This window comes from Ranitomeya variabilis, chromosome 2 (assembly GCF_051348905.1).
Source record: "Ranitomeya variabilis isolate aRanVar5 chromosome 2, aRanVar5.hap1, whole genome shotgun sequence".
NCBI classification, from domain to species: Eukaryota; Metazoa; Chordata; class Amphibia; order Anura; family Dendrobatidae; genus Ranitomeya; species Ranitomeya variabilis.
The window spans coordinates 936089386-936110687 of NC_135233.1; the positions used below are offsets into that span (position 1 = coordinate 936089386).

General features: G+C 45.4%; 1 protein-coding gene across 1 annotated transcript in view; it reads right to left on the reverse strand.

Annotated features, from left to right (window-relative positions):
* The window catches only part of LOC143808244 (vomeronasal type-2 receptor 1-like), a 327061-nt gene that overhangs the window by 162609 nt on the left and 143150 nt on the right, over positions 1-21302 (reverse strand). The window contains exon 3 of the mRNA XM_077290698.1: positions 10399-11262. Within this exon, the coding sequence (XP_077146813.1) occupies positions 10399-11262 (864 nt within the window). The remainder of the gene's footprint in view (positions 1-10398; positions 11263-21302) is intronic.

The window sequence follows — 21302 nt, forward strand, 5'->3', positions numbered from 1 at the left end:
TACCACCTAAACTTTGGTCAAAAGGGCCAGATGATATAGGGAAAATGCCTGTAGAACCAGTAAAAGTGTTTCTCAAACCTGGTGCCCCTTTTCCCAAAGTCCATCAGTACCCTTTGAAACATGATCAGGAGCAGGGCCTCAAGGGGCAAATACAAACATTACTCGATAATGGTGCCCTGGTACCCTGTGTTTCCCCATGTAACACGCCCTTGTTTCCCGTTAAGAAATAGACACCACCCGGCCAACCCCCTGTGTACCGGCTGGTACAAGATCTACGGGCAGTTAATGCAGTTACTGTTCTAGAAACTCCGGTGGTGCCTAATCCACATACTCTCTTGTCCCAGATACCTCAGGATGCTGCTTGGTTCACAGGCATCGACCTCGCCAATGCCTTCTTCAGCATTCCATTACACCCAGATTGCCAGTTTCTGTTTGCATTCACTTATCAGGGACAACAATTGACATGGACAGTTATGCCACAAGGGGCCCAAAACAGTCCCAATCAGTTTACAAAAAATATGGGCGAGTGTCTTTTACCCTGGCAGTTAGAACATCCCTATGTCACGCTGCTTCAGTATGTGGATGATCTTTTGTTGTGTGCACGAACAGCAGAGCAGGAAGCCATTGCTGCCACTGTTAGCCTCCTCAGTTATCTGGCAGATCTGAACTGTCGGGTTTCGGCCTCGAAACTTCAGTTTTGCCTTGGTCAAGTGATATTTTTGGGTCACTGTCTCCTTCAGGGTGCCAGACACCTCACAGAAGAAAGAAAAATAGCCGTCAGCTCCCTTCCTTTCCCAAAAGATGAGACTGAACTCCAGCGTTTTCTTGGACTATGTACTTATTGTCGTCAGTGGATACCGGATGCATCCCGCATAATGCAACCTCTCTACAATGCCTTAAAAGACGGTATAATGAACTATAAGGAAAGATCACCAGTTTGTATGGAAAGCCTTTATCGTGCCTTCTCTGAATTAAAGCGACTTATTGCATCTGCCCCTGCCTTGGGCATCCCGGACTATACTCGACCATTCCATTTGTATGTGTCTGAGAATGAAGGACACGCAGCAGGGGTACTCACACAGTCGCATGGCAATAGGCAACGACCAGTGGGCTATTATTCGGCCCGCCTCGACCCTGTGGCCCGAGCATCACCAAGTTGCATGAGAGCAGTTCACGCCACTCACTCGTTGCTTGACAAGACTGCAGACATAATTCTTGGACATGAGACGCACATTTTTGCCCCGCATGATATCGCAGCAATACTGACACTCCAACAGCCAAGACATTTGACCGTACAACGACACTTGCGGCTGCAGTGTTCACTCCTTTTGCCTGACTACGTCAAATTGCATCGCTGTACTACAATCAACCCTGCTACTTTACTGCCGGTCCCCAAGAAGGATGGCAGTGATGATGATTACCTCCAACATGACTGTTCCCAACTTCTGACTGAAGAAACAGCTACTCCGCTAAATGTCAGTGAAAATCCACTTCCAAATCCTGATCTGGTGTTATACACGGATGGTTCAAGATATGCTGATGAGTTTGGCAGATTCCACACCGGATACGCTGTTACTACGGAAGACACTGTGGTGCACGCAGCTGCACTCCCTCCCTCACAGTCAGCACAAGAAGCAGAACTTCAGGCTCTGTCTACTGCATGTGTTTTGGCGGGCTAATATATACACGGACTCACAGTATGCATTTGGTATTGCTCACGATTTTGGGGCTCTATGGGCCAATCGAGGGTTTATTACTACTGCCGGAACTCCAGTGAAGAATGCTGAAGCTGTTAAAACCCTCATGGACTCAATCAAATTACCTACCCAGGTGGCCATTATCAAGGTCAAGGCACACGGTCCTAGGAACAGTCCACAGAGTGTTGGTAACGCTTTTGCGGATATGCAAGCAAAAGCCGCTGCTCTTCTGCCTGTTGAACTGACCATACCTACTATGGTGACCACACGCTCTCAGCGTAAACAGTTACAAGAAACACTGACTTTACAGGAACCTGATGATCCACGACAGACTGAGGTTTTCTGCCGGACCCCACGAGACCGCTTACTGACGATGCAGAGAATGTCTCCAAATGAAGAAGTGAAGCAGTGGAAGGCTGATGGAGCATGTATGGACAATGGTCTCTGGAAAAAGGACCAACTTGTGTGCCTCCCTAAGCGGATGTACCCTGCTATTGCCACGTGGGGACATGGGCCCACACATCGAGGAAAAAACCAGGCCCTTGCCCTGGTACAAAAATTCTACTGGGCTCCAGGTATTTCTACAGTCCTGACAGCACTCAACCGTGCATGTAATATCTGTTAGACCTGCAATCCCGGTCAACTTCAATGTGTACCCCCGAAACACCTTGCTAAGCCCGACTATCCTTTCCAAAGGCTCCAGGTGGACCACATCACGTTGCCTAAGTCTGGAAGGTATGAATATTGTCTGGTGGTTGTCGACATGTTCTCCAGTTGGCCAGAAGCATTCCCTGTTACCAACATGACTGCAAAGACCACAGCGAAGAAACTGGTGATGGAAGTCATATGCAGATATGGTGTTCCAGAAGTCGTCGAAAGTGACCAAGGCCCGGCCTTTTCTTCTCATGTGTATCAGGAGGTTCTGACAATGCTTGGATCCACTGTAGCCCTCCATACTCCGTACCATCCACAATCCAGTGGGAAGGTTGAGAGGTTGAACGGCACACTGAAGGGACAATTGACCAAAATGATGCAGGAGACCACGGCTCCATGGCCAGAGCTCCTACCCATTGTACTGTACCACATTCGCACTACCCCTATTGCAAAACATGGCCTGTCCCCATATGAGATATTGTTTGGTGCTAGGCCCCCAGTTGCAAATTTCCAGCCTCAGCAGTTGTCAGAGGAAACTGACCGTACTGTTCAATATGTTATTCAGCTCAGTAGAAATCTTGCTAACACCCATGCTCTAGTTTCTTCTTCCCTTCCAGATTCAGCAGAAACAGACACTTGTCACAACTTGAAGCCTGGTGATTTTGTGGTCGTGAAAAGGCATGTCAGAAAACACGGACTAGAACCCTTGTATGACGGTCCTCCTCATCACCCCTACGTCAGTGAAACTGGAAGGAAGGCCGACGTGGATCCACGCATCGCACTGCAAGCTGGTCAAACAGACTAGTAGCAAATATGAGAACATAATGTTTTGGTTTTTCGCATCTCCATATTATTATTGGTAACCGCATGGGACAGCCTAAATTCCCCAACTTCCTTGAATAATAAGTTTGTACAACATCATGAAAGATTACTGAGAGATTTGTTGGATAATTCCCAGTCTCTGGCAGATTGCTGGATTTGCACTCATTCACCAGTGTCAGCCACAAGTATCCCTTTTTTGGCTATTCCTGTCCCACCTGAGGAGTTGTTTGCCTGGACTAACTGTTCTGACACATTCGCTAACAATGCCACAGATAATGCTAAATTATGGAATACTACTGTCGGTATACCTATTGTGGGATGGGTGGGGTACCCCTGGTGGCAAGGTAACCTTTCAGGAAGCGATACACACCTTCAATATCTAGCCTATAAAGGAGCGACTTGGGTACCTAAGAATAAGACTAGCCTAACCAATCTAGGGCAAGTTCCAACGTATGGTTTACAAATTAGTTTTGATGTGACCTCATACTCTACTGATGCTTTCAAACCAATAATGTTAGAAAGAATGATACATAATACGTCATGGAAATTTTCTAGTCTGTTTTTACAAGGTTCGAAAGATATCTGCGCTAGCATTCCTGGCAATATACCTTGCAATGAGTCCTCTGGATATGTGCCAGGAACCCCCACTTGTGGGAATCCTAATGTAGGTTATTGTAGTCCTCTAGGACAGTCTCCACCTTGGTGCATGCTCCAGAATGTCTCAGCCTTCATAGACTTAGCGCATAGATTGGTACTGCAACATTCAGCCTTATGGGATTTACCTGTTGATATGTTCTGGGTGTGTGGAGACAATGCTTATAAATGGTTGCCAGTAGGGGTAAAGGGCACTTGTACTATAGGTCGATTGACCCCGGCCACCTTTGTCCTCTCAAGTAAACAGTTGGATACACAGGCTATACCCAAACATACATTGTACAAAAGAGCTGCAGATAATTCACCCCGCCCTTCGGGAAGACCACATGTAGTACAAATGGGTATAGCCAATAAAATTGTCAGTTCTATTTTCATTTACCCTATGATTACACAAATGTGGGATAAATTGGTTAGGGCCACAGACTATCTAGATGATCAAATTTGGGATATATTGGATATACTTAATACTACTGTTGCTGTACAAAAGCAACTTATTATAGTCACTAATCAACATACTGTAGTACTGGATTACTTAACAGCAGCACAGGGTGGTATGTGTCAGGTTATTGGACCCGCATGCTGTCATTATATAGATCCCAATAGCACTATGAAGTTAAAGTTAAAGTTAGAGGATATTCAAAGACTTAGAGATCAATATGATAAAGACAATGACCGTAATAAGGACAGTTGGTGGGCAGACACCTTCTCCTTTCTTAATCCAGCCAATTGGTTTAAGGGATTTGGGGGCTGGATAGCTGGAATCTTGCAAAGTTTGTTACACATTGCTGCCTTTATCCTTGTTATGTATGTAATACTAAAACTTGTTTTTTGGTGTATTCCTGTATGTATTAGGAAATTCTGCACTAGGACAGCTAATGATGATACCAAAAGCGCTGCCACCCCTGCTCTTCTCTACACCGATTTCACAAAGTTATCTGATGAAGATGTTGAAGCCAAGCGCATGGCTACTTTCAAAAGATCCCCACCATTGTCATCAACAATTGTTATTCATAAATTCTAGCATACAGGGGGGACGGGTACGCCGCAACAGCCATGGCTGGTAACATGGCACCAGTCATGTGAAGACCAACCAGTACCCCTCGAGCTTATAGCTTGGGATAGTACCTCTGATGCTGGACATTAATTACCAAAATTTATCTAGGGGGGATTGTGAAGGGTTAAACTAAGATCAAAACTAAAGGCTTCATTTTTTTGCTTGAAACTCTGACCTTTTTCTCACAAAGATAACATTTTGTTACTTAATTAGGCTATGGTTTAAAATTGGTGTAAAGACCTTGAGTGTTCTAACTCGAGCCAGGGAAGGGACTCGGGGGTGTATCGCTAGATAAGACTTTGAGGCACCTGTTAACATGTTGTTTTATGCCAAAAAGACAAAAACCATATATGTAGTTTCCGTTTTTTCTGTATCCTCACAGGTTAAGTTTTTCCTGCATTTTTATAGGTTAAGTGCTGAAAGTGTGTTTTTATACTATTGGTTGAAGTAGAATTTGCTAACATGATAAAAGTACAACACAATAAACGGGGGCTAGGAATCTCCTTTGATTCTCCCAAACAGAGCTACGTCTCCGTCTGGTCATTCTCAGTTGCCGGCAACACCCTGTTAATTAATTTGAAAATCACTAAGGTCAACCGTGAAGGGTCACTTTAGATCCTCCCTCAACAGAGCTGCGCTAGTTTCATTGGATAACTGCACAGCATTCACTTTGAAGTTGTACGCGTGGATACCTGCCTCTTGTATCCACATCCTGCGGCCCTGCAGGTTTCCCTATCTGGGATCAACATGCCACTACACCTTCGCATATCTCTCTGGCAGACTGGAGAGAGACCACGAACATAACCTGCCTCCAGTGTGAAGCTTCAGCAGCAGGCACAAGATCCTGTCCTCTCACCAATGCTCAGGTCTTGACAGCTGCCCCTGCAGCGGCCTACGTACTTTGGACTCCTCTACCTCCACCGCGTGGATCAGCAGTACCGCTAGCAATCCTGCGGCAGGCAGGAACAGTACTACATGGCGCAAATTCTCATCTCTGCCGATACCCAGGCATTGGGACAACGCACGCCACGCTTCTCCTACACAGCTACAGGAGCAGGTAATATCTCTCTCGCCTTTGCATATTATTCATTAGTTATTTGCCATTTAGGGACTGCTTTGTAGCCTTTCTCCCTATCTGGTGACCATCTCTCCATACAGACCACCAATCCTCCATTGTAAGTACTGGTATGTAGGGTTGAGCGACTTTTATTTTTATAGCATCGGGTCGGGTTTCACGAAACCCGACTTTCTCAAAAGTCGGGTCGAGTGAAATCGGCCGATCCTATAAAAAAGTCGGGGTCGTGGTCGGCCGAAACGCGAAACCCAATGCAGTGCAATGGGATACTATGGTTCCCAGGGTCTGAAGGAGAGAAAACTCTCCTTCAGGCCCTGGGATCCATATTTAAGTGTAAAATAAAGAATTAAAATAAAAAATATTGATATACTCACCCTCTGACGCGCCCTGGTACTAACCGGCATCTTCCGTTCCTAAGAATGGCGCTTGAAAGACCTTTCGAATGCTTCACGGCTAGTGTTGAGCGATACCGTCTGATACTTGAAAGTATCGGTATCGGAAAGTATCGGCCGATACCGGCAAAGTATCGAATCTAATCCGATACCGATACCCGATACCAATACAAGTCAATGGGACTCATGTATCGGATGGTATTCCTGATGGTTCCCAGGGTCTGAAGGAGAGGAACCTCTCCTTCAGGCCCTGGGAACCATATTAATGTGTAAAATAAAGAATTAAAATAAAAAATATTGCTATACTCACCTCTCCGACGCAGCCTGCACCTTACCGAGGGAACCGGCAGCGTTGTTTGCTTAAAATTCGCGCTTTAACTTCCTTACGTGAAGTCCCGGCTTGTGATTGGTCGCGCGCCGCCCATGTGGCCGCGACGCGACCAATCACAGCAAGCCGTGACGTAATTTCAGGTCCTTCAGGATTTTAAAATTACGTTCCGGCTTTGTGATTGGTCGTGTCGCGGTCACATGGGCGACGCGACCAATCACAAGCCGTGACGTCACGGGAGGCAGGACACGTGCGCATTTTAAAATGCGCGCGTGTCCAGCCTCCCGTGACGTCACGGCTTGTGATTGGTCGCGTCGCCCATGTGACCGCGACGCGACCAGTCACAAAGCCGGAACGTACTTTTAAAATCCTGAAGGACCTGAAATTACGTCACGGCTTGCTGTGATTGGTCGCGTCGCGGGCGGCGCGCGACCAATCACAAGCCGGGACTTCACGTAAGGAAGTTAAAGCGCGAATTTTAAGCAAACAACGCTGCCGGTTCCCTCGGTAAGGTGCAGGCTGTGTCGGAGAGGTGAGTATAGCAATATTTTTTATTTTAATTCTTTATTTTACACATTAATGTTGTTTCGATACCGATACCCGATACCACAAAAGTATCGGATCTCGGTATCAGAATTCCGATACAGCAAATATCGGCCGATACCCGATACTTGCGTTATCGGAATGCTCAACACTATTCACGGCTTGTGATTGGTCGCGGCGGCCCACGTGACCGCTCAGCGACCAATCACAACAAGCCGTGACGTAATTCTCAGGTCCTAAATTCCTCATTCTAGGAATTTAGGCCATGAGAATTACGTCACGGCTTGTGATTGGTCGCTGAGCGGTCACGTGGTCCGCCGCGACCAATCACAAAGCCGTGACGTCATCTAAGGACCTTCACACGCTAATTCTTAAGAAGGAAGGCTGCCGGAAAGAAGCCGAGGGTGAGTATATTCCTATTAGGTATATACTCACCCTCGGACGCACCCTGCTTCTTTCCGGCAGCCTTCCTTCTTAAGAATTAGCGCGTGAAGGGCCTTAGATGACGTCACAGCTTTGTGATTGGTCGCGGCGGCCCACGTGACCGCTCAGCAACCAATCACAAGCCGTGACATAATTCTCATGGCCTAAATTCCTAGAATGAGGAATTTAGGACCTGAGAATTACGTCACGGCTTGTTGTGATTGGTCGCTCAGCGGTCACGTGGGCTGCCGCGACCAATCACAAGCCGTGAAGCATTCGAAAGGTCTTTCAAGCGCCATTCTTAGGAACGGAAGATGCCGGTTACCAGCGGTGATGTCCAGGCTGCGTCGGAGAGGTGAGTATATCAATATTTTTTATTTTAATTCTTTATTTTACACTTAAATATGGATTCCGATACCGAGTTCCGATATCGCAAACATATCGGAACTCGGTATCGGAATTCCGATACCAGATTCAGAAGATCGCCGACCTCATGGCCGACCCCACACAGGGGTCGGGTCGGGTTTCATGAAACCCGACTTTGCCAAAAGTCGGCGACTTCTGAAAATGGCCGACCCGTTTCGCTCAAGCCTACTGGTATGCATTTAGCACAACTGGACTTTTACCTCCAGACTATCTCACTTGGGTTATTGCAAGTACATACAGTATTCCCCTTGGTCTAAAGTGCCGTTTGGACAAATTTTTTAATTTTAACAGTCATTACCCTTGAAAACAGGTGGTAGTTATCCAGCAAACTAGGCAGCTAAGACCAGGTTTTACGGATTCGAGCGCCAGTGGTTTTGATACTTAATGTGTTCATCTGTTTTATTTTAGTTCACCAGTGAGCAGAGAATTTTATATTTTTATTTGATTCATCATTTGTGAATGTTTGAATGTGGTAAACTTTGGCACAAATGTTCTCCATTCCATCCCCAACATGGAAGAGATTTTAAGGATACACTCTCCGCAAGGAGAAACGATACTTCTTGGATCCCGGTCAGACGCCTCTCAATCAGCCAAACCAGATCTCCACTTTGCACTGATGAGGGGCAGTACCCCGAAACACAGTGTCTGCAAATTGAGATTCTGGTTTGGCTATTATCCTAAGTCATGTGACAAGGCTCGTTAAAGGGTCGACATTGACTGTTAGGATTGCTACTTCCTAGAGGTGACACTAGAGTTCTAGTCCCCTTCCTCTTTGAAGAGACAATTTGCATATTTCCCAGAGGAGCATTGCGGCTTTATGTCTCCTCACCTCGACATGCTTATCATGTCACTCTCCGCAAGGAGAAATTATACTTTTTCGATCCCGGTCAGATGCCTCTCAATCAGACAAACCAGATCTCCACTTTGCACTGACGAGGGGCAGTACCCCGAAACACAGTGTCTGCAAATTGAGATTCTGGTTTGGCTATTATCCTAAGTCATGTGACAAGGCTCGTTAAAGGGTCGACATTGACTGTTAGGATTGCTACTTCAGAGAGGAAGAGGACTAGAACTCTAGTCCCACCTATTGGAAGAGACAATTTGCATATTTCCAAGAGGAGCATTGCGGCTTTAAGTCTCCTCACCTTGACATGCTTATCATGTCACTCTCCGCAAGGAGAAACGATACTTCTTGGATTAAGGATACCCCTGTAATTTTTATGCAAATTTTGCTACATTTTAGCAGATCATGCAATTTTTTTTAGCCAAAAAAGTTACAAAAAAACAAAAAGGAAAAGCATTTTTTATTTTGCCGAACATTCATGAACGGCATATACAATTTTGAAAAATTTGGAGGAAAAAGATTGATGAATAGCACAAGACTAAAAAAGAAACGTGACTTCAAAAAATGCAAATGATGAATCAGACCCAATTTATCAGCAAAATGTGAACAAAGTTCAATACGGGGTTGTCTTTCATGCTACACTTCAAAACTGTTGGTGATTTACGGTAGTTTAATTTATTCTACAATTATTATTTTTTATTTATTATTATTTTTTTCTGTACATTTGAAATGCTATCTAAGGATATGTCATGCAGAAAATGAGGAATATGGTGATTCAGAGTCCGCTCTGCCTAAGATTTGAAGCACTTTAACCGCTGGGTTTTGGAGCAGAGCTGCCATAAAAAGGTGTCATATGCACATACCATAAAATGAGTTCATGGTGTTCAAAAACTTGAATAATTAGTTCTTCTCACATCCACTTAAAATAATTTTAAATTCAAGAATCTATAGCATAAATACTGTATCTGTTTATAGATACTGCTTTATTTAAGCTACACCTAAAATAGTCATGTCAAGGTAATACACACTAGGCCTCATTCACACATCCTTGTTGCACGTACATGTTCTATCCAGCTTTTTTCATGGATATAACACGTGCCTTTTATAACCTATGGTGCTATTCCCATGTCCGTCTTTTGCAACGGACCGTTTGTCCATGCAAAACTCACGGAGACATGTCCATTTTTAACAGTATCACGGATAAAAAAGGCCAACACAATTCTATGGGTCACTGAAAAATAGTTCAGCACTTGGATGGCATCAGAGTGCTGTTCGTATTTAGCATGGCAAAGGATAGGAGAAGCCTTGAAATGTATCAATTTATCCATTCATGATAAACACTGATAACACACTGATGGTAAAAAAGACACACTGATCCAAAACACTGATGACACACGGTATGTGTTTAAACACAAAGGTGTGAATGAGGCCTTAAACCGTGTTTATATTTCTTTTGCACATTCACGTCTCATTGGTAAATACTTACTTGCCATGGTTCAAAATCAAGCAAATTTGCACAAGTTTTATCGGGAAAAGGCCCTGATCCTGGCACACATGCATCCAAATCATGGAGAGCAGTAGCAATGGTGTAAATAGACTTGTAAACGCTGTAGGTGATGCGCAGTTCGGACACATCAGTATAAGTATTCAGTATATCTTTAAACTGCTCTCTTCCAGTGCAGAGCTGGGGAGATATGTTTCTTCTCCGTCCTGCTACAATTGCTTCTATGCTTATATTGGTATAGAAAGCTGCTCTTTGTGTTGGCCAGGTACAATTAAAGGCTTCTTCCCAGAACTCATAGACCAAATCATCAGTTCCATGTTCAGGGTGAATGTTAAGGAGAAAGTTCTGAAAACCTGGAATTTCTGCTCTACGAATAGCAAACCCAATGGTTCCTCGAAGGAATGAAAAGTATTCTGGCTTAGCTATCAGTGCAGATGTTGTCCAGGCTTCACTGGATAAATAAGTTTTACCAGTAATATTAGTTGCTGCCAGAGCTTCCATTAATGGACTAAGGTCAATGTCTGATGAAAAGATGACAATAACATTGGCATTCGACCCACGGATTACCTTTACAATGCCATCTATAGTTTCTTTGCTATAGATCCTTGGCAGTGTCTCAGAGAAAGCAATGCATACACCATTTTTTTCAACCTCTTCTTTGAAAACCTTGATGCCATATTTCCCATAGTCATCATCTGCAGCAATTGTTCCAACCCATGTCCAACCAAAATATGTGACTAGATCAGCAAAGCCTTTGGACTGGGCTTGGTCACTAGGGATTGTGCGAAGAAAAGATGGAAACTGAAACTTGTCACTGAGAACTGAGCAAGAAGAAGCATATCCCACCTGTAGATTAAGAAAAGAAATATGTATTCATAAGAAAAACCTCTGTGTATTAGGCATACTCATTTATCATGAAATAAGTGATCTGACTACTTCATACAATATGTTGAGGCTGAGCACTACAAATTCTGAAAATTAGTTTCACCCTACAATATAAATTATGAATGCTAAATATTTCTAAATAATAAATAACAATAATTCATTAGACATTACCAAATGTTTAGTTGGTGGGTTCCACATCTATTAGACATTTATAGCATATACTGTATATATACCATAAATATATGAGATTGGGATATCCCTTTAATTTTCTATAGCGGTTATGTACTATATATATAAATTGGACTATTGTTGTAACAGTTCTGATGACATTGCATAGTGGAAAAACTTACAATAAGGGACAAATCTTTAATGGGGATACATGTAACATCTCATAGGAATGCAAAAGAAAAGGTACCCTATATACTCCAGTATAAGCCGAGATTTTCAGCCCATTTTTTCAGGCTAAAAGTGCCCCTCTCGGCTTATACTCGAGTCATTGTCCCAGGGCGTCAGCGAGGGAGGGGGAGAGGGAGCGACAGGAGTGGCGGCTGTCACATCATACTCACCTGCTCCCAACATGGTCTCTGCACTTCTCTGCTTCTCTGATGGTCTCCGGCACCTGCAGCTCTTCCTGTCTTCAGCGGTCACGTGGTACCGCTCATTAAAGTAATGAATATATGGACTCGACTCCACTTCCATAGGCGTGGAGCGCATATTCATTAATTAATGAACGGCACCATGTGACTGCTGAACACAGGAACAAGTTGCCAGCACGCACCGGAGACCATCAGAGAAGCAGGGACATACAGAGACCGCATCAGGAGGGGGTGAGTATGAAGGGGGAGGGTGAGCCATGCGATATTCACCTGTCCCCGTTCCACTGCCGTGCTGTGTCTTCCGCGTCCTCTGGTTGTGACGTTCAGGTCAGAGGGCGCGATGACGTGGCTAGTGCATGCCCTCTGCCTGAACAGTTACTGCAGAGACCCAGAAGACACAACGACGAGCAGCGGTGGAACGGGGACAGGTGAATATCGCAAGTGATGTGTCCTGAGCCAGCGGCGACTACCGCATCTGGCCTCCATAGCGCGTCTGTGTCCCCACCTACTCAGGCCCCCGGCACTCGGCACCCAACGTCGAGAGGTGAGTGTGTCTTTTTTTAATTTTTCTTTTAATTGCAGCAGCAGCATACGGGGCATATTATTCTATGGAGCTTCTTATAGGGCCATAAACCTTTGTGCAGCATTGTATGGGGCAAAATATTCTATGGAGCATCTTATGGGGCCATCAATCTTTGTGCAGCATTGTTTGGGGCATAATATTCTATGGAGCATCTTATGGGGCCATCAACCTTTGTGCAGCATTATATGGGGCATAATATTCTATGGAGCATCTTATAGAGCCACCATTAACTTTTTATGCAGCATTATTTTGGGGCATATTTTAATATGGAGCATCTTATGGGGCCCATCATGAACTTTATGGAGCATTATATGGGGCTCCTGATTCAATATGGATATTCACAAACGCTTATGAGTTGCCCACCAGGGCAGTGGGGTACTCGGTACCGGGTCCAGTATTAAAGGGAAAGTCACGGTGGCTGCGACCTGGTCCGTGGACCTGGGCGCCCAATGAAGGGGACAGTCTTTTAAGGGAAAAGTGTTTATAGTCTGTCGTGACGCCACCTGTGGTGTTCGGTCAATAGTGGGACTGATGCTGCGTTACAGGGGTCCTCTGGGGGATGTTATTGAAGCACTGATGGTACACTTCCCACAGGTGAAGCAGGGTCCCCAGGGGTCCTAAGGTGTATGGTGGGGGATGATGGTTGCTGGTAAATGAGTAAATGACACAAGTTGTAAGTCTTTACCTGGTTTACTGTAGTTGGCAGGCCACAGTCCAGCAACAGGTACATAGGAGTCCAGGCAGCCCGGAAACAAGCGGAATCCCCTTGGCAAGTCAGGTTAGGAGCCTTCCACTCTGTGCTTGCTAAAGTCCCTTGCTGCCTGAAGTGTTCCAAACAAGGTCCTAATTCTTTTCAGTTCTTTCTCCCGTCCTGGGACAGGTACCTGTATGGCAGGCAGCTTGAGCCATTCTTTCTGGGGTCTCTACACGGTGACTCCAGGCTCCAGGATGCTGCTGTGCCACAGGAGTAATTTGGGCAATGTCTGTATAATCTTATGCCCTCCAGTTCTGCAGAGTGTCCTGTAGTTCCACTCTAGCCTCGGGCTCCTGGTACCCGGTCTCTGCGCACTGACTCATCGGATGCCTATTCTCAGCCTCCTTGAGCCCTAAATCTCTCCTTTGCTCCTTTCCGGTCTGTCCTCGCTCACAGACTGTCTGTACAAACTGAACTCACTCCTCCTCCAAACCAGGATCCTTATCCAGGGAAGCTTCCCTAAAACAGGGTTTTGAGCTCCCCCTCCTGGCCTGGATTTGGAAAGTGTTGTGTGTGTGATAACCTGCCAAAGGGAATCTCACTTGTCTCCAGGCATAGCACTACCCTCCCCGAGAGGAAGGCAGCACTACTGTGGTACCCAAACTCCTGGGGTGCCACACTTAACCTACTGATGTCTCAATTAATTTTACTTTTATTGGTAACTATTTTTATTTTTGACATTTACCAGTAGCTGCTGCATTTCCCACCCTAGGCTTATACTCAAGTCAATAAGTTTTCCCAGTTTTTTGTGGCAAAATTAGGGGTCTTGTCTTATACTTGGGTCGGCTTATACTAGAGTATATACAGTATATTGATTAATAAAAGTGTGTTAGGCATTGGTTATTATAAAAGCATCAAAGCATTTGAGAATTTTCAGGCACAATGCTAAATAAGGCAAAAAGTAATGGGTCCAGAAAATTCTTATCTTCTCTCGCTGCCAACTTTATCTTTCAAAAGGTAGAAGAGAGAGCAAGAGGATCTGGAATCTTGGACCTAATTCTTACCAACAGGGAGAAAATGGATGAGGAAGTAAAGATGGCTGTTAATTATAATAATAATAATAATAATAATTTTATTTATATAGCGCCAACATATTCCGCAGCGCTTTACAAATTATAGCGGGGACTTGTACAGACAATAGACATTACAGCATAACAGAAATCACAGTTCAAAATAGATACCAGGAGGAATGAGGGTCCTGCTCGCAAGCTTACAAACTATGAGGAAAAGGGGAGACATGAGAGGTGGATGGTAACAATTGCTTTAGCTATTTGGACCAGCCATAGTGTAAGGCTCGAGTGTTCATGTAAAGCTGCATGGACCAGTTAACTGCCTAAGTATGTAACAGTACAGACACAGAGGGCTATTAACTGCATAAAATGTATGAGAACATGATACGAGGAACCTGATTATGTTTTTTTATGATAGGCCACACAGGGATCGTTAGGTTAATGCATTGAGGCGGTAGGCCAATCTGAACAAATGAGTTTTTAGGGCACGCTTAAAACTGTGGGGATTGGGGATTAATCGTATTAACCTAGGTAGTGCATTCCAAAGAATCGGCGCAGCACGTGTAAAGTCTTGGAGACGGGAGTGGGAGGTTCTGATTATTGAGGATGCTAACCTGAGGTCATTAGCGGAGCAGAGGGCACGGGTAGGGTGGTAGACTGAGACCAGAGAGGAGATGTAGGGTGGTGCTAAGCCATGGAGTGCTTTGTGGATGAGGGTAGTAGTTTTGTACTGGATTCTGGAGTGGATGGGTAGCCAATGTAATGACTGGCACAGGGTAGAGGCATCGGTGTAACGGTTGGTGAGGAATATGATCCTGGCTGCAGCATTCAGGACAGATTGGAGCGGGGAGAGTTTGGTAAGAGGGAGGCCGATTAGTAGAGAGTTACAATAGTCCAGACGGGAATGAATAAGTGAAACAGTAAGAGTTTTTGCAGAGTCGAAAGTAAGAAAAGGGCGAATTCTAGAAATGTTTTTGAGATGCAGATAGGAAGAGCGAGCCAGTGATCGGATGTGGGGGGTGAATGAAAGCTCGGAATCAAGGATGACCCCAAGGCAGCGGGCATGTTGCTTTGGAGTAATGGTGGAACCGCACACGGAGATGGCAATGTCAGGCAAAGGTAGGTTAGTAGAGGGAGAGAACACGAGGAGTTCAGTTTTTGACAGGTTCAGTTTCAGATAGAGGGAGGACATGATGTTAGAGACAGCGGTAAGACAATCACTGGTGTTTTCTAAAAAGGTCGGCGTGATAACAGAAGAGGTGTATAATTGGGTGTCGTCAGCATAGAGATGGTACTGGAAACCAAATCTACTGATTGTTTGTCCAATAGGGGCAGTATACAAAGAGAAGAGGAGGGGGCCTAGGACTGATCCTTGAGGAACCCCAACAGTAAGGCCATGTGCACACGTTAAGTATTTTTCGCGTTTTTTTCGCTATAAAAACGTGATAAAAACGCGAAAAAAACGCTTACATATGCCTCCCATTATTTTAAGTGTATTCCGCATTTTTTGTGCAAATGTAGCCTTTTTTTCCGCGAAAAAATCGCATCGCGGAAAAAAAAGCAACATGTTCATTAAAATGCGGAATTGCAGGGGATTCCGCACACCTAGGGGTCCATTGATCTGCTTACTTCCCGCACGGGGCTGTGCACACCATGCGGGAAGTAAGCAGATTATGTGCGGTTGGTACCCAGGGTGGAGGAGAGGAGACTCTCCTCCACGCACTGGGCACCATATAAGTGGTCAAAAAATAAGAATTAAAATAAAAAATAGCGATATACTCACCCTCGATGTCTTCCCGCCTCCACTGCATGCTGCCGCTTCGGTTCCTGTAGCTGATGTGCGGCGAAAGACCTTGCCGATGACGTCACTGTCCTGTGATTGGTCGTGAGCGGTCATGTGACCGCTCACGTGACCAGGACGTCACGGAAGGTCCTGCGCGCACACACCAGCTATAGGAAGACGAACGGACGCCGCTGATGAGATGTCTGGGTGAGTATAAGCATTTTTTTATTTTTTTTATTATTTTTAAACATTCTCTCTTTTACTATAGATGCTGCATAAGCTGCATCTATAGTAAAAAGTTGGTCACACTTGTCAAACAGTATGTTTGACAAGTGTGACCAACTTGTCAGTCAGTTTTCCAAGCGATGCTACAGATCGCTTGGAAAACTTTAGCATTCTGCAAGCTAATTACGCTTGCAGAATGCTAAAAAAACGCGAAAAAAACGGAAAAAAAACGCAAAAAAAAAATGCGGATTTCTTGCAGAAAATTTCCGGTTTTGTTCAGGAAATTTCTGCAAGAAATCCGCAACGTGTGCACATACCCTAAGGGGAAGGTGAGAGGAGGAGGAACCAGCAAAACATACAGTGAAGGATCGGTCAGAGAGATAGGAGGAGAACCAGGAGAGAACGGTGTCCTTGAGGCCAATGGAGCAGAGCATATTGAGGAGGAGCTGATGATCCACAGTATTGAATGCTGCGGAGAGATCCAAGAGAATTAGCATGGAATAGTGACCATTAGATTTAGCTGTTAGTAGGTCATTAGAGACTTTAGTGGGGGCAGTTTCAGTAGAGTGTAAAGAGCGGAAGCCAGATTGAAGAGGGTCGAGAAGAGAGTTATCTGAGAGATAGCGGGTAAGACGGGAGTGGACCAGGCGTTCGAGGAGTTTAGAGATGAAGGGAAGATTAGAGACAGGTCTATAATTAGCGGCACAGTTTTGGTCGAGGGAGGGTTTTTTAAGTAATGGATGTATGATGCTTAAATGAGGAGGGAAAAATACCGGAAGTGAGAGAAAGGTTGAATATTTTTGTTAGGTGAGAGGTGACAGCCGGGGAAAGTGACTGGAGGAGATGTGACGGAATGGGGTCTGTTATGACCCCAATGGCGAGGGTCTCAGAGGAACGTGGAAGTCTGCAGAATACAAAAATCCAGCTCATAGGGCAGTGGTAACTGGGTTGACCATATATCTACTCCTAACGCCAACACTAGAAGTAGCCGGGGATCATTCCTACGTTGATTCTAGATGACACGCGCCAGCCGGAGAATCTAGCTACCCCTAGTAGAGGAAAACAAAGACCTTTCTTGCCTCCAGAGAAGGGGACCCCAAAGCTGGATAGAAGCCCCCCACAAATAATGACGGTGAGGTAAGAGGAAATGACAAACACAGAAATGAACCAGGTTTAGCACAGAGAGGCCCGCTTACTGATAGCAGAATAAAGAAAGGTAACTTATATGGTCAACAAAAACCCTATCAAAATCCACACTGGAAATTCAAGAACCCCCGAACCGTCTAACGGTCCGGGGGGAGAACACCAGCCCCCCTAGAGCTTCCAGCAAAGGTCAGGATATAGTTTTGGAACAAGCTGGACAAAAATACAAAACCAAAACAAATAGCAAAAAGCAAAAGGCAGACTTAGCTGATATAACTGGAACCAGGATCAGTAGACAAGAGCACAGCAGACTAGCTCTGATAACTACGTTGCCAGGCATTGAACTGAAGGTCCAGGGAGCTTATATAGCAACACCCCTAACTAACGACCCAGGTGCGGATAAAAGGAATGACAGAAAAACCAGAGTCAAAAAACTAGTAACCACTAGAGGGAGCAAAAAGCAAATTCACAACAGTACCCCCCCCCTTAGTGAGGGGTCACCGAACCCTCACCACGACCACCAGGGCAATCAGGATGAGCGGCATGAAAGGCACGAACTAAATCGGCCGCATGAACATCAGAGGCGACCACCCAGGAATTATCCTCCTGACCATAGCCCTTCCACTTGACCAGGTACTGAAGCCTCCGCCTGGAGAGGCGAGAATCCAAGATCTTCTCCACCACGTACTCCAACTCGCCCTCAACCAACACCGGAGCAGGAGGCTCAGCAGAAGGAACTACAGGCACAATGTACCGCCGCAACAAGGACCTATGAAATACATTGTGAATAGCAAACGACACAGGAAGATCCAGACGAAAAGATACAGGATTAAGGATTTCCAATATCTTGTAAGGCCCAATAAAACGAGGTTTAAATTTGGGAGAGGAGACCTTCATAGGAACAAAGCGGGAAGAAAGCCATACCAAATCCCCAACGCGTAGTCGGGGACCCACACCGCGGCGGCGGTTGGCAAAGCGCTGAGCCTTCTCCTGTGACAACTTCAAGTTGTCCACCACATGATTCCAGATCTGCTGCAACCTATCCACCACAGAATCCACCCCAGGACAGTCAGAAGGCTCCACATGACCCGAAGAAAAGCGAGGATGGAAACCAGAGTTGCAGAAAAAAGGTGAAACCAAGGTGGCGGAACTAGCCCGATTATTAAGGGCAAACTCAGCCAACGGCAAGAATGTCACCCAATCGTCCTGATCAGCAGAGACAAAACACCTCAAATAAGCCTCCAAAGTCTGATTGGTTCGCTCCGTCTGTCCATTAGTCTGAGGATGGAAAGCAGACGAAAACGACAAATCAATGCCCATCCTACTACAAAAGGATCGCCAGAACCTGGAAACGAACTGGGATCCTCTGTCAGACACAATATTCTCAGGGATGCCGTGCAAACGAACCACGTTCTGGAAAAACACAGGAACCAGATCGGAAGAGGAAGGCAGCTTAGGCAAAGGAACCAAATGGACCATCTTGGAGAAGCGATCACATATCACCCAGATAACGGACATGCCCTGAGATAGCGGAAGATCAGAAATGAAATCCATGGAGATATGTGTCCAAGGTCTCTTCGGGACAGGCAAGGGCAAGAGCAAACCGCTGGCACGAGAACAGCAAGGCTTAGCTCGAGCACAAGTCCCACAGGACTGCACAAATGACCGCACATCCCTTGACAAGGAAGGCCACCAAAAGGACCTGGCCACCAGATCTCTGGTGCCAAAAATTCCCGGGTGACCTGCCAACACCGAGGAATGAACCTCGGAAATGACTCTGCTGGTCCACTTATCCGGGACAAACAGTCTGTCAGGTGGACAAGACTCAGGCCTATCAGCCTGAAATCTCTGCAACACACGTCGCAGATCCGGAGAAATAGCTGACAAGATAACTCCATCTTTAAGAATACCAACAGGATCAGCGACTCCAGGAGCATCAGGCACAAAGCTCCTAGAAAGAGCATCGGCCTTCACATTCTTTGAACCAGGTAAATACGAGACAACAAAATCAAAGCGGGAGAAAAACAATGACCAGCGGGCCTGTCTCGGATTAAGGCGTTTAGCAGACTCGAGATACATCAGATTTTTGTGATCAGTCAAGACCACCACACGATGCTTAGCACCCTCGAGCCAATGACGCCACTCCTCAAATGCCCATTTCATGGCCAACAACTCCCGATTGCCCACATCATAATTTCGCTCGGCAGGCGAAAACTTCCTAGAGAAAAAGGCACAAGGTTTCATAACAGAGCAACCAGGGCCTCTCTGCGACAAAACGGCCCCTGCCCCAATTTCCGAAGCATCCACCTCAACCTGAAAGGGAAGTGAGACGTCAGGCTGGCACAAAACAGGCGCCGAAGTAAACCGGCGTTTCAACTCCTGGAAAGCCTCCACGGCAGCAGGAGCCCAGTTAGCTACATCGGAGCCCTTCTTGGTCATATCTGTCAAAGGTTTCACAATGCTAGAAAAATTAGCGATAAAACGACGGTAGAAGTTAGCGAAGCCCAAGAACTTCTGAAGACTCTTAACTGACGAGGGCTGAGTCCAATCAAGAATAGCTCGGACCTTGACTGGGTCCATCTCCACAGCAGAAGGGGAAAAAATGAACCCCAAAAAGGGAACCTTCTGTACACCAAAGAGACACTTTGAGCCCTTGACAAACAAAGAATTTTCACGCAAAATTTTAAAGACCAACCTGACCTGCTCCACATGCGAATCCCAATTATCAGAAAAAACCAAAATATCATCCAGATAAACAATCAAAAATTTATCCAGATACTTCCGGAAAATGTCATGCATAAAGGACTGAAAAACTGAAGGCGCATTGGAGAGACCAAAAGGCATCACCAAGTACTCAAAATGACCTTCGGGCGTATTGAATGCGGTTTTCCATTCCTCACCTTGCTTAATGCGCACAAGGTTGTACGCACCACGAAGGTCTATCTTGGTGAACCACTTGGCACCCTTAATCCGGGCAAACAAGTCAGACAACAGCGGTAAAGGATACTGAAATTTGACAGTGATCTTATTTAAAAGCCGATAATCAATACAAGGTCTCAAAGATCCGTCCTTTTTTGCCACAAAAAAGAATCCCGCACCAAGAGGGGAAGAAGACGGACGAATATGTCCTTTCTCCAGAGACTCCTTGATATATGAACGCATAGCGGTATGTTCAGGTACCGACAGATTAAACAGTCTTCCCTTAGGAAATTTACTGCCTGGGATCAAATCTATAGCACAGTCACAGTCCCTATGAGGAGGCAGTGCACTGGACTCAGACTCACTGAAGACATCCTGATAATCAGACAAATACTCCGGAACTTCCGAAGGCGTAGAAGAAGCAATAGACACAGGCAGGGAATCCCCATGAATACCACGACAGCCCCAACTTGAGACTGACATAGCCTTCCAGTCCAGGACTGGATTATGGGTCTGTAACCATGGCAGCCCTAAAACAACCAAATCATGCATTTTATGTAAAACCAGGAAACGTATCACCTCGCGGTGTTCAGGAGTCATGCACATGGTAACCTGTGTCCAATACTGCGGTTTATTTGCAGCCAATGGTGTAGCATCAATACCCCTAAGAGGAATAGGATTTTCTAATGGTTCAAGAGTAAAACCACAGCGCTTAGCAAATGAGAGATCCATGAGACTCAGGGCAGCACCTGAATCTACAAACGCCATGACAGGATAAGATGACAGTGAGCAAATCAAAGTTACAGACAGAATAAATTTAGGTTGCAAATTACCAACGGTGACAGGACTAACAACCTTAGCTATACGTTTAGAGCATGCTGAGATAACATGTGTAGAATCACCACAGTAGTAGCACAAGCCATTCCGGCGTCTATGAATTTTCCGCTCATTTCTAGTCAGGATTCTATCACATTGCATTAAATCAGGT